Source organism: Diospyros lotus, chromosome 6 (genome assembly GCF_014633365.1).
Source record: "Diospyros lotus cultivar Yz01 chromosome 6, ASM1463336v1, whole genome shotgun sequence".
In the NCBI taxonomy this organism is placed as follows: domain Eukaryota; kingdom Viridiplantae; phylum Streptophyta; class Magnoliopsida; order Ericales; family Ebenaceae; genus Diospyros; species Diospyros lotus.
In genome coordinates this window covers 1581225-1596204 of record NC_068343.1, presented here as the reverse complement: position 1 = coordinate 1596204, position 14980 = coordinate 1581225, and the positions used below count along the sequence as shown (strand labels likewise).

Below are 14980 nucleotides of genomic sequence, written 5' to 3'. Positions count from 1 at the left end.
AAGCACTATCAAAAGAAGAATCAATTGAACTTGTCTAAAAAAAAAAAAAAAAACAAAAAGAATGGAGTAAGTCCCTTGCAAGTAAAAACAAAAAGAAAAGAAATTGGACAAGTCTTGCAAGTGACTTTGTATCACTCCATTTTTTTTGGTGTGTTATAATTTAGGACAATTCTATAATAATAATAAAAAAAATTCTTAAAAGCTATTGCTAAACTATATCATTTTTCATATTCATCCCAAAATTTTCATACATTTATTTCGAAAGAAAATCATCATAAACATCAAATGCTGAAACTAGAATCGAACCTAACATCTTAACATTATTCACAAATAAGCTTATATGTCATCATTAATCATAAATGAGGTTATACATCATCATTCCTCAAAACGTTCAGAATTCAAAATAACAGAACTTAAATACATGAGCTGCATAACATACATTCAATTCATCATGCACCTTACTAAGTGTCATTTTATGCCTCATTCATCCTTGTTTCTCCTACAATCTCCATCTGGAACGTTTAAATATTCTAGTGGCAAAGCCCAAGTTAAATGATGAATCATTTAAGTAAGGGAACAAAACATTTAATGCACGTGTATGAATGCAATGCACATATCATCATTACTCTTATGTTTGGGTCGATCGCACCCAACTGTTGCTCGTAATTTTTACAGTTTCCTTGCCAAACCGAGGTAAATAGGTGCACCCTTGGCAAAACAACGGCGCCAATCCCTAATCCCAAACCCATGCAACGTATGATCGTGACTCTCATCGTGTTCATATGCATATTTTATCATCAATACATGTAAATGTAATTTACATGATATATTCATATTAAGCCATGACAACATGATAAAATCATTTACATAAAATTAATTTTTTTTTTTTTTTGTCAAACCACTTACCTCTTCAAACTTATCGGACTACTTCGATATTCATGTATTGCCTCAAAATACGTGTTGACCTCAAAAAATGTGTGACTCTCCAAATCCTATAGCCAAATATTCTCCTAATTAATAAATATTCCATCAAATCAACATTTCGAATGTTTTCCTATATTTATAGCTATTTTCTAATTTTCTTTATTTTTTTCTAAAATAATTCAAAATTAAATACTTTTACAATGTTTTTCTCCAATTTTCCTTTTTGAAAATTCATAAAATCATGTTCCTACTTATTTGAAACTTTTCTGGATTTTTTATAAAATTCCTCATATTTTTCCTATTTCCCCTAAACCTCATTTCTCTTAAAATAAAAACTCCTCAATGTTTTTTTTCTAATTTTTCTTCACAATATCTCATAAAAACCTTATTCCTATTTTACTAAATTTTTTCTGGATTTTTTAAAAAACATTTCCTATTTATTTTCTATTTTTCTTTCTTTCTTCTTTTTTTTTAGAATTTTTTTTTCCAGAAACCCTTACCTCACGCACCTAATGCGAGCGTGCAACCCACGTATCTTCTTCGGCGAGCCTGCTCGCCACCGGTGACCGCCCAACCTCTTTTTTTCTTCTGATTTCTTCCTACTTCTTGATTTCCTTAACCTCCCGAACACGATGGCATGCCTTATAGCTCGAAACCATCGGTCGAGCACCCCCAAATGGCCAATTACAGTCGCGGCTCCGGCGACTTGGCCAATTTTTCAACGACCCTCAAAACCCCTCCAAATCACTTCAAAAACCCACCAAATTTACTAGAAATGATCCCTCCAACCATTCCTCTCGATTTTTTCCAAAACTGACGATCTAGAAGCCCAAATTTTTTGTTTACAAAAATCGGCCATCACCTATCCATTTATAGCCAATTCCAGTCGATTCTTCGACCAATCAGGTCGCCCCACGTCGTCAAACTTATTCCTAAGGTCATAATGACCATTCCACCACCAAAAGTGCATATGGGACACCACCAGCCCGCAACTAACCATCATTCTGGGTTTTTTGCCATGATTTGAGCTTCAATTTGCTATTTGGTCCTTCTTCTTTCACCTCCTATCACTTTGCCCCTTGCCCTCAAGTCTTTAGATTTTTAAAAAATTATTCTTAGCCCCTTGACTTATGAAAAATTACACTTTTATCCCAAAATAATTATACTTAAACCCCAAATTTATATTTAATCACGAATTCTTTGGTTTTTCCGTGAAACCATTTAAAAGATTAATTCTTACGAAAAACCAAAGCCCCTTTAAGGTTCCGTTGACTTCACAAGAGCCCCCTATGATGATTCTATTTTTTCGGCCTGAATTGAACCTGTATTTTAGTTATACTGAAAACTGTCTCAATTCTGATTTCTTTTAATACCATAAACCCTATATCGGGATGTTCGTCGATACCATATCTGTTTTCTTAGACAATTACATTCCAAGGTATTCCTTGTAGTCGATTCGGCACTTATAACTGTAAGAAATTACGATTAAATCTTTAATCTTTTGATATTTTCACCTATGCCCCCGTTAAAATTACTCTTGAGCTCTTTAAAAAATTTGAGATATTACATACTTGGTTAATTTTCTTTTCTTTTCTTTTCTTTTTATTTTTTTTTAGATAAATATATATGTTTTCCTGCCCACGTCAGGTTTGTTTGACACGGGCATGTACCCGACGTGGGCATGTAAGGAAGAAAGGAAGGCATATCCCCTCTCTCATTTTGCTTGCATTGGACAAATGTTATGTTACCTAACATGGACAATATAACATTCTCATTTAGATAAGATCAATTTATTCTTCTTCTAATAGTGTTTTTTTGTTTTCTAGTTTAATGGGTTTGTGTACAATCTATTTAATAGACATTTAGACTTGTATTGATTATCAAGAAGAAAACTATTATCCCTTTGTCTATTAACGACTCTTCTTCTTTTTCTCTGTAGTTTTACAAATTTATCCTCCCCATAAATTCATATCCCTATCAAAATGACACCACAAACACTGAAATAATATGTGATGGTTATATTTTTATAATCGTGAGTTAGATTTGTAGCGTTATTATCATAAAAATATTGATGTGTCATTAGCAAAACTCCATTAAAAGGCTAAAAAAAAGACTAAAACTCAAAATAATTTTTTAGGCTAAAAAGTTGCAATTTCCCCTAATAGGAGATCATGAATAAAGTGTAAACAAGATAACTCTGATATCTAAATATCTCACCGAGACTTATGCGAAAAAAAATAAACATTATCTCTAAAAATCTTAATTTTAATAGATTTTAAAATATCAAGATGAATGTTACTTATTGTCGACATTCGATTTCAGCCGATCGTGATTCATTCTGGGCCACGGTGAGTAAATCCAAAATACCAAGAAGAAGAAAAGAACCCAAATTCCAAACGTGAGTCAACACCAGAATTTTTACGTGATTCAACCAAAACGATGTTTACTCCACGACTGCACTCTGGTTATTCTTTTCAGAATGGCGGTATCTGATTATTTTCCATGTCCCTCATGATATCTATCATTCTTATTTATACTGAGAGGCTTCTACAATTTTGATAACATAAAGAAATATAATGAGTGTATAATGGGGAACAAATAGCCCTTATCGCCTTCACAAAATCGAGAGTGGGATCCTCATTACGAGGGGCATGGGTTGTTGCAGATAAAGTGAACGGACCCTACCTCTGACTTCTCAACAGCTTTGCTACTTATGCGAGCCGGAGGTTTTATGCCAGCGACCTGGATGGACCAGCGATCTGGAGAATATTTTCGGGAGCTCGTTAGTCGATTGCTAGGAGCTCGTTAGTCGATTGTTGGGAGCTCGTTAGGGGCTTATCGGGAGCTCGCCAGATGCTCGCTTTACGAGTTCTGAATTTCGGTGGTGGATGGACTTTCCTTAACGAGGTCATCTGGGCCTTCTTGGCTTCGGGTGATTGGGCCGGTCCATCGGACCAAGTCTGGCCCATGCGGGGTGATACGGGAAATACATATAACACTTATAAAATTACTAATTCTAGTAGAACTTGAAATATTAAAATAAATATTATCTAAAAGAATTATAATTCTAAAAAATTTGCAAAAACTTCATATAACTCTATAAATATATGGCTTCATTTTAAAAGAGATATGTCTATAATACTGATTTTAATATGGCCTTCAAATATTCCATATCTCACTTAAACATCAGAGTCTTTGTGCAAAAACTTCTATGTGCCCTCTGCTCATTCTCCTTCTTGTAGTGTCTAGTATCCAAATGGCTTGACGATGATGTTTTTACTCCATAAATTTATTGTTGTGTTCGAGAAACAACAAATATAATTATTGATGAGATTATTGTAATCAAAAGTGAATATATTTCTCTTATCTCAATTCAACATTATGAATTTTTTTTTTATCTCTTTTCTTCTTTTATGAGTTATTTAAGTTTTGAGTTAATTAAGTAGACATAAGGAAAAAGTCTTTAAAAATAATATCCTCTAAACGCATTCCAAAATGCTCTTTTTAATGGTCAAATAGATGGTTAAGTGCTTATGAAACACATTTTGTGGAAAGGCATGTGACAATGTTTGTTCATTCTTTGCAGATGCTTGGTGTCCTAAAAAGCTGGAACAGGACAAGATTTTGGGTACATTTTGTTGTGAATATGCAAAGGCTGGTGAAAAAGTCATCTTCCACTGGATGACACAAAAAATGTACCTACCTACCTACCTACCTCTGTATACTCAGAAACATTTCTCTATATTAAAAATAATATTCACACTCATACTTTTCAATGGCTTTCCTTCCAAAGTACACTACAATATACTCCCAACTGCAGAGGAAAAAGGGAGGAAAGTGGTGACCCCAAAAAGAACTTGGGATCTTGTGGGATACATTTGGTTATTGCTTCTGTGCTTTTGTTCTTGTTCTCGTCAAAATCATGCAAAATGCTATGTTCTTAAAAGGGATAAGGAAAGGATTTAAAAAGACTTAAATTATAATTAAGAAGTGCATGAATTTCAGATCAAAAATAAATAATAATTAAATCATCAAACACACAAACGAACACAAAAGTTTTACGTGAAAATTTTAAATTAAAAAAAATCATTAACAGAAAGAACAAAATATCACTATGATGATACTGTTATAATAATTATAAGATATTAGATATTTATTTATAGATCTACCACTTATCTATAGATATATTTAAAAAATAATTTATATAAATCTATATTCTGATTAGAAGATAAGTCACGAAAATAAATATTTAATTGTAGATGTGTTCTAATCATAGTCAAATTTAAATTTTGGATCATAATTATCATTAGAAAAATGACTTGATGCCCTAGTGACAAAATATTTTTTTTTTTTATTTTCTTAAATTAGAGTGTCTTGAAATTAAGATGTTTAACAAAACTCTTAGAACTAATTCACACCAAATGTGTTATTTCTTTGTGTTTTTATAGAATAAGGGACTCAAATGAATTGTAAAGCAATCACAAAGAGTTTCATGATTGTGTGAGATTTTTGTCTCTCGAAATCAGCGTTGACGTGTAAATTAATACTCAATATTGAGAGCGCAAACACTAGAGTAATGAGTGAATTCAAGAGTGTTAGTATGTACCGTTTAAGAGTTGTATTATTTATATAGTTTGACCCCTCAACGAGTGAGTAGGATCCTCAACAAAGTTTATTTTTTATGAGCCTTGAGCAGAATCCTAATGACGACTAGTATGGGACTCTCAAATTGAATAGATGAGTAATTAAAAAATTGATAATTTTTCTAACATAATAAGAAAGAAGAGTGACACATGACACATCTTAATAAGAGAGATACATGTTACTTCGCAAATGTGATTTAAAGGCCTTTCATTAATATTCTTTTAATTTTTTTATAAAAATATTAAATGTTTTTAAAAAAAGTATAAAAATATTAATATACTTAAAAATAAAACACAACTTAAAAAATTAAAACATTTTAAGAGTCGATGTTTAGTAAATATTGAATCAAACAATGAAAGAAAGAAAAGAATCCCATTGAATTCTTACACTTTCATGTCGACAGTTCAATTCATCTAATTACTGTGAGAATGAATCAAATCATGAATATGAACCATAAAAGAAAATATCTATTAAACCGATTACAAGAATATCAGTTACAGTACCTATTATACAAAGAGAAATCCTTCTAGTAGTATTAGCCATTTGACTCACTTCTTTGCACATTTCATCGAATGGTAGTGTTAGAAATATAAATAGTCATAGATAATTATGCAATGAGATCTTTTTGAATGAGCTAAGAGAATTCATAAACTTTTTATTCTATTATTTTCTGTCTAAAGTTTATAAAACTCCATGGACATATAGAATAGAAATGCTATCCCCAACTCGGACCAAAAAAGAACTTTTACTTATTTGTTGACCATAATTCATGAACCCATTTTAATGTGATTTTTGAGACAAAATGATAACTTGGTCACAAATATTAATAAAGATGTATTCAAGAGCATTGTTAATAAGACAATTCTAGAACGATTTTAGAATATGAAGACTTTTAGAATATAATCGAGCAAATTGCTTAAGTTTTATTTAAGGATCTTTATAGTATATATATTTTGCTTAATGTTATTGATTTATTTTAAAAATTTTCACTTTCATATAATATAATTCAAAATTCTTACAAAGTCATTTTACTAACAAATTTGTAAATTGTAATATTCACATAATGTAGGGGTGTTCAAATTTAAGTTCAGTCTAAAAAATTTAAAAAATCAATCTTCAATTCAATCTAAAATTTAAACTAAAAACTAAATGAATACAACAAAATCCAAATTCCGAATAAAAATTAAAGAGTACAATGTGGGCTTGCGCATGGGCCGATGGGCTTCAATTGCAGAACTTGTCTCCAACAAAAGCCCAACTAGTTTTATAAAAATATATTTTTTATTTAACCAAATATTATTTAAAATCTATGAATTCCTTTTTTTGCATCAAAAATATATTATTTAAAATTTATGAATTTAAAGCCATTTTATACTACAATGGAACGGCTTACTATTTAGCAAAATCTTTTTTTAAAAAAAAAAATGAGTTATCACTTGTATTCAAGTTAAAGAAGTAGATAAAACACGAAAAGTCAAAAAAAAAAAAAGTAAAGGTATTGACGATAGAATAAAGGGCTTGGGGCACTTGGTTAGAAAGGGGCCATTGATGTAAAAGATAGTCTTTAAGATATCGATGGCAACAATGGACGAAGAGTGAGGTGATAAAAACAAATTAGGTTAGATTCATAATTTAACTCTTTTATTTTGATCTTTTATTTGGTATGACAAATTTAACTTTTTATTATTTTGATTACACTCTTGTAATTATATATTTTTTTAGTTAATTACACATTTTGTTAGAATTAAATTAAAACATGTAATTCACACATTGAAATGTCTAAATTATCTTTCTATATTCTATAATTCATCTCTAAAAGATTTTCATTATCAACCACTATCTCTACCATAGTTTTTTTCTTTAGTGGCCAGCAACGATTATGATGCAAAAAATACAAAAGAAAATGGGTTAGGACAAAGAAGATCTGCTGAGGGTAAGGGATTGGCAGATATGGTGGCTAGTAACAAAATCAAGTAGGGAGTGTGACAAAACAAGAAACAATTGGCAATGAGGCAGGGGAAATGGTCGACAAGTACAAAAGATGAAGGAGAATGTGTGACAAAAATAATGATTGACGACGAGATAAGCTACGATCTTTGACGATTATGAATAATAAAAATAAAGGGTTATGAGCAACTAGTTAGAAGAGATCAGTGATATAAAAGAATTTGTTTTAGATATGGACCACGACGATGGATGAAGAATGTGGTGATGGCAATGTGATAGATTCTAAAATTATCCATTTTCGATTTTATCTAAAACAATATTTGTAAATTAAATGAGCCGGCAAGTGCGAGGCTTTGGCCGAGGGGGCGAGTGACGGAGCGAGAAAAAGGCGAGGACGAGGGCGAGGCGACGACCGATGAAGGCAAGTCGCGAGGGTGAGAGGGTTGAGCCATGAGGGGCTAGAGGCGCAAAAAAATAAGGTTCTGGAGGTGGAGGTATGTATTATATATATATAATTATTTTTATTTTAGTTAATCAATTATTAATTATATATAAATGTTTTTATTTTAATTAATTATTAGAATTTATTTTAATTTATTATTTTATGCTATTTTTTAAATTAATTATATTTGTTTGATTTTTTTAGATGGATTCATAATTTAATTATATTTTTTAATAAAAAATATTAAAATGGCACAACTATTTATAATCTATCATTGAAATAGATGTAGAATTCAGAAATATTATAATATTATTTAAAATTGTAAATTAATAATTTAGCACGCAAAATAGGTGCCAAGTCAAAATAAAGAAAGAAAATATTTTGAAATTCTTCAATCTGAATTCATAATTTTTTTTTTTTGGGTGGGGGGGGAATAAGAAAATGCGAGTATTTAGCAACAGTCATCCGGCTTTCTCCATCTTCATCATCGCAAGTCACACAGTCGAAGCCAAAACGAAACATAGGAGGGAGGGAACCAGAGAAGCGTGGATCCAGCGAAGAAGACGACGATGATCGAGCACAAGGTTCACGCCAGAGTGGGGCTGCTGGGGAACCCTAGCGACGTCTACTACGGACGCACCATATCCCTCAGCCTCGGCAACTTCTGGGCGTCCGTCCGGTTACATCCTTCCGAGCACCTCCTCATCTCTCCTCATCCCTTTCACGATCTCGTCCAATTCGATTCTCTCCCTCACCTGGTCCCCCTTCTCTCTCTCTCTCTGGATTAGTTTATACTCGAATTACACTTACTGGAAATCACTGCCATGATTGGAATTGATCTTACTTGCTTCGGTGATTAATGTTGCTGAGAGGTCATTTATTTATTTTTTTTCGTGTTTGAAATTGGAGGCATGTGATTGTTAGCGCGATTGCCATTTGATTGGTTATGGTTGTTGGCTGATTATGTGAAGTTTTCATCTGACTGCGTTGTCTGTGACGTGGACTTAAAAGGGTTTAGACTTAGATCCCTAAAAGTTAGTGATAGAGATGCATAGCTCAAGGTGCTATTATCTGTTGAATTTCAAAGTAGTCATCTAACTGCCTTGGGCACTGCCTTAAGGAAAGTTAGTTTACTCTTTCAGAGTTTTCTTTAATCAGATTACTTGTGGATGTAGCGTGTGTATGCTAAAGAAAGTAACCGTGTAATGCATTGTTTCTTTATGGTTCAAGAAGTTACGAGCGAAATATGCATTTATGTTTACTTCACATCTTTCAGTACATTAGCATTTAGCAAGCAAAGAAGGAGAGGAGAGTGGATTATCGCTCTTGTTAAGGAAATTGTTCAGTACTGCATTTATTTCCTCTATGAATTTCACTTTGTTACATTCACTGTGGACTTGCTGCATATGAGTTGAATTGTGAGAATTAAGTTCCTTTAGTAACTTTTATGTTTCAGGTGAATAGATTGAATAATGAAGGTTATTATGGTGGTGTGCGTTTGCTCATGGCAATTTGTAAAGTGTTTCACCATTACTGCAAAGACAATGATATTAATCTTCAGGGAGGGAATTTCACTTTATCATATGACACTACCATCCCTCGTCAGGTGAATCTTTCTACCATCAAAACTTCAAGTTGTTGCATTGACATCCCTTTTAAATTGTTTTAGTTGGGTGATATAATTGCTATTCCAGTAGGCTTATGATAGTCACTCATTGGTTCGGTTGCATCTTATGTTACTCGACCATATTTTTTCTCTCTTCGTATCCTCATTTTCTTCTCACTTGTAAACTAAGACATCCAAGAAATGCAAGGAGAGCTGTTCATGACAGAGCTCCTCCCTGCCAAGTGAGGATTCAACTTTTAAGGATCCCCACCTTTATAGAATTATATTGTGACTAAAAGAAAAAGAAAAAAATAATTAACCTATGAATGTACTTGTCTAGAACAAAATTGGTTTACTTACATTTAGTTCAAACAAACCGTGTAATTATGTAATGCGGTATTAATTTCCATTTTATTTTTAATTACTTAGTATTTTATCAGAAATTTGCTATTCTATATTTATGTTATCTGATGTTTTCTTTACATCTTTATGAATATTTTGTTTGCATTTCTCCTTGCATTAATTGTGCATGTGAACTTGGAGGCTGTGGCACTTATGGCTTTTGCACCACAGCCTTCCTTCCCCCCCCCCCCCCCCCCCCCCCAAAAAAAAAAAAAAAAAAAACAAAAAGCAAAAAAGAGAGAGAAGAAACCCAAGAAAAGAAGTAATATATAACAAAAACAGATAGCTTACTGATTTTCCATTTTCATGTTTTGCATCCAATTTTCTTCTAAACATCTGTTCTGTTGGATTTCTCAACCAGTGACCCCCAACACTTCTATCTGGTTAAACGTTAAATAATCAATCACAAGCCTTATTCCCGTTAGAGATCTCCAACCCTCAAAATAATAATAATAAAAAAAAAGAACCTGCTGTTTAGAATAATCAGCGCTTACTTTATTCAGGGTCTTACTATGGGATTTTGTTTATTTGATTCTCTTTTTGTTCTATACATTTTTGTGACTCATCAACTTGAGCGTAATACTTTCCATCTATGTTATTAACACTTAACTGTTTACTACAACATTTGCAACTTAAAAAAAGGGTGACATCTTTTGATTTAGTTTTTAGCCTCGGACAACATCTCAGCTCAGTACTCCAAAGTTCTTAAAAGATATGGGAAAATGAACTTAGAAAGATAATGATTGCTGTGTAGCAGTTTTCTCTTTTCAGGTACACTAATGAATCTGTGGATCAGAATAATTAATGTAATGGAATTGAATTAAACTGACCTAAGCAATTTAAAAGTTGAGAATCCTTGAAGAGATTGTCAGGGCCCATTGGTTACTCCTTTTTGTAGTTTTCTATTTACATTTTATTATTTTGAAAAATGAAAATAGAAAATGACATTTAATTGATTGTTTGCGCTTTCAAAATATCTGAAGAAGCAACTAAAGTATCTTTAGAAAAAAACAAAAAATAAAACCAATACACTGATGGCCCCTTCCTTACATGTTTCATTAACCGAAAATAGAAAATGAAAAGCTCTTGAGAAACGGCCAGCCCCCTACATGTTACTTTTCAAACAGCTGCGACAACCATGTGTGGCCATTTTATTTGTGATATCATGCTGTGGACTTACTTGGACCTTAAAGTGCATTTTCTATTTACCTTCACAACGCACTTCCTTCATATTTTGTGGATTCTTCCTTGCATGCATTGCCAAATGAAGACAAATTATGTACTAGCTGCAACTTGGAGGGTTTCATTCCTTTTGTTTACTGCAACAGCATCAATGTACAGCGTTTGTGTCTCCACATTTGAGCAAATATGTTTTCTGACATTTTTATGACAATGCACTGTTGTTCTAGCATACTTGAGTTGATCATTCTATTAGAATGTTTATTGTGCTTCTTGCGGCAAGACATGGCTTCTGGTGTCTCTTTTTTAAGTTCCATTTTCTTATATGTTCAGACAGGGCTTTCTGGTTCCAGTGCTATTGTATGTGCTGCACTCAACTGCCTCCTTGACTTCTACGAAGTTAGACATTTGATTAAAGTAGAGGTCAGACCAAATCTTGTCCTGAATGCAGAAAAAGAGCTCGGTATTGTTGCCGGTCTGCAGGACCGGGTAGCACAGGTCTATGGGGGGCTTGTTTACATGGTATGCTACCTGAAGGCGGAGAGTTGAGATTACATGTAAACATATGACAATATCTGAACCATCAACCTATTTTGTTTTAGGATTTTAGCAAGGAGTACATAGATGACCTGGGCCATGGAATGTATACACCCATGGATATCGATCTTCTCCCACCTCTGCATCTTATCTATGCTGAGAATCCAAGTGATTCAGGGAAGGTTAGAAACTCTCTGTTCCTCTCATGATATTTTTCTTTTCTTCCTTCTCTTTTTTTTTTTCTCGTCCCCCTTCAAGAAGATCATTCTACTTATAGCTAGCAATGCTCTTGTATGATCTTGCTTGCTACAATATTGAGATGGCAATTTGTGATTTTTATTTTTTTTTTACTGTTTTATCTGACTTTTTAGAGTTGGTCTGCAATTCTCACTTCAATTCCACAGTTTAAAAGCCGAATAAGGTTTTTGAAATTGTATTAAATCTACCAGTGTGTTCATATGTATGGTTTTTGTTAGAGACCTTGATTTATGATGATCTCTGCTGTCCTAGAGAATTTTCTGACAAACTCCTTCATGCCCCTCTTTTCTCAAAAGGAGGTTCTTTTGGCTTATAGTAGATTTTGGTTTCAATGATTGTTTGAAGCTATATCAGTAGCTCTTGTCATATATGTGTGCATATATATATATATATATATATTATAATGCATACCACTTCATGGCATGATGCGGAGCTAGAAAATTCTTTCATATCTAAATTATTGGGTTTTAGAGGAGCACATCCAATATAATTGGTAATGAGATGTTTCACAAAAAAAATGGAAAAATTAATGCAGGTGCATAGTACAGTCCGGCAAAGGTGGCTTGATGGTGATAAGTTCACTACATCATCTATGGAGGAGGTTGCAAATTTACCTTTAGAAGGACGGACTGCGTTACTGGAAAAGAACTATACCAAATTTGCAGAGCTCATGAACCGTAATTTTGACCTTCGAAGGTAAACTATCCACTGTAATTCACAGTGTCAAATGAATTGTGGGTAAGAATATTCTGCTGTCTCCTGAATTTTGCACAGGGCCATGTTTGGAGATGATGTTCTTGGTGCTCTAAACCTAAAGATGGTGGAGGTAGCCCGAAGCGTTGGTGCTGCTGCAAAATTTACTGGTAGCGGAGGTGCAGTGGTTGCCTTTTGTCCTAATGGGCCTTCACAAGCTAAACTCCTGGAGGATGCTTGTGAGAAAGCTGGATTTGTCATTGAACCAGTTAAAGTTGTCTCTTCTTGTCTAAATGAGATTGATCTCAAAACCCTGTCACCACAGTAAATGTATTCTCTCAACCCTAGTCTTGTTTCCACTAGCTGATTGAACGTTATGGAATTTTTCTTCCCTAATCAATAAAGTTTAGTCAGGCCCACGGTGGTCTTGCTGTTGTTCTGGGGATCAGTAAAATGCTGTCTTTTTAAATTTCTGTTCCCTGGCAGTATCTGTATAAGCCCTTTTATGATGATAATTTGTTATAAAAATTAATGAAAGAGATATTGCCTCTTTGATGATGTTAATTTGTTGGTAGGAGGGCACAAGTCAATGTTGTGACAAGAATAGGTCCATGATGTTAATGTGTATAAATACGACTCTTATCTACTTTAGTACAGCAAGAAGTCGTATATACTGAAAATGCTTTTTTGGGCATGTACAATATTACCCAAAAGACACTAAAACAATAACAATGAATGAAATGAGAGGAAGAAAAATATCAGAAAAGCATATTATTTGAGCTCTTAATTGAGCTCAAACACGGTTAGATTTATAGCAAGCAGATCCTGCACAATCATGGCTACTTCTCTAGTAGTATCGACCGTTCATATTGAGAAGAATCATTAAATCTACAATTAACAACATAAGTTACAGTGGCAAAGCCTTTGTTGGGTACTGTGGCATGCACCAGACCTGCTGTGGAATCTCTCTTCTTCCCCTTGGTTCCAATTAGTCGTCGCAGAGAGATGCCATGAGCTCAAGCGGCGCTGCCCAGATTGGAAGATCAACCAAAGATTGCTTCATATGCTCCTCTTGCAAATTGCACATTGCCTCGGCAACATCACAAAGGTTTGAAATGTCTTCTATCACTGCTTCCTCTGCTTCTACCTGCGTAAAGCCCAGAAACAATCACCCAATTAGTATCAAATACACAATTTTGGTGTGCTTCGGGAAACCTTCAAATGGTAGCCCGATTGTCTATGTTTGGGCGATTAAAGCTGTTTGGATGCTGGGAAAATGCAAGGAAGCAAGAGAAATGAACTAAAGAGTTAGAATTTTCTTTTTGTTTTTATTAGGAGACCAGGAAAACAAAACCCATAAGCAACTGTTCCTAATTTTTCACTTGGTTTAGCTGCATTTCCCATATTCTGGAAACCAGAACATATAATTAGAACAGTAAATGATCCAATTTTTTTGTTTTCTTCAGCTTTCTTCCGTTTCCCAGCAACCAACCAGTCGGGATCTAGGCAGATATTTGCCCTAAAATTGATCCAGAGCTTCAAAATGAAAACCCAGAATGAAGAACACAAGCCCTACCCGAAGTAGCAGGTTGTCGAGGACCCGACGGGCAGCAGGCTCAGACGAATTCTGCGATGGGGCAGGCAAACCGGCGGCTAAAGCTTCCGAAGACGACTCCGTCGTCTGCTCGTGCAATTGGTGCTGCCGTTGTTGGTGTTGCGCTTTTCCTTCTAATGAATTCAACATGTTCGACAAAAGTTCCCACTTGTCGATCTCTTTCTGGTACTTGTCTCTGAGTTTGGTGAGTGCCCTCTTCTTCCTTTCCCGCCGGCTCTCCTCCTCTGCCTCCGGATCTGGCGGCGGAGGAACCGAGGTGTCGGCGGCAGTGGGGTCCAGACGTTGGCGCTTCTTGCGCTTGTAGACGAAGCCATCGTCGTTGACAAGCTCCCACTCGCCTTCTTCCCATTCTGTCGTGGCCATGTTTCTTGAGCGGGAAACTTAACAAATTCGACCCAAAATAGGAAGCCCCAGAATTTGAAAAAGGTACAGATTGCAGAGAGAGAGAGAGAGAGTCCCCTTGTTTGGGTCTCTGAGGACGGAGACGGGCGCTGGTTTGGATTTCAGTGGGACTGATATCATCTCTCTATCAAACATATCCACTGCAAGGGAGTGTTTGGATGGATTGGTAGTTTAAAATTATCAAATTTCGATTCCATTCTTGTTTTATTTATAGGTTTTAATTGATCTTTATCTAATTTAAGTTGGAATTTGTTCAAAATTGAAAATAAATTATAATTAATATAGTATTATTATTATTATTATTATTATTTATTGTTAATATACATATAAT

General features: G+C 34.2%; 2 protein-coding genes across 2 annotated transcripts; one reads left to right on the top strand and one right to left on the bottom strand.

Annotated features, from left to right (window-relative positions):
* Positions 1-8413: 8413 nt before the first annotated feature.
* Positions 8414-13067, top strand: LOC127804002 (glucuronokinase 1-like). The gene is made up of 6 exons (XM_052340698.1): positions 8414-8715; positions 9414-9563; positions 11478-11666; positions 11747-11863; positions 12475-12635; positions 12714-13067. Exons 1-6 carry the CDS (start codon positions 8527-8529, stop codon positions 12958-12960), a joined length of 1053 nt encoding a protein of 350 aa, XP_052196658.1. The 5' UTR covers positions 8414-8526; the 3' UTR covers positions 12961-13067.
* A 323-nt stretch (positions 13068-13390) lies between these two features.
* LOC127804003 (uncharacterized) lies at positions 13391-14795 on the bottom strand. The gene is made up of 2 exons (XM_052340699.1): positions 14209-14795; positions 13391-13779 (listed from the first exon to the last, which is right to left on the bottom strand). Exons 1-2 carry the CDS (start codon positions 14608-14610, stop codon positions 13621-13623), a joined length of 561 nt encoding a protein of 186 aa, XP_052196659.1. The 5' UTR covers positions 14611-14795; the 3' UTR covers positions 13391-13620.
* Between the last annotated feature and the right edge of the window lie 185 nt (positions 14796-14980).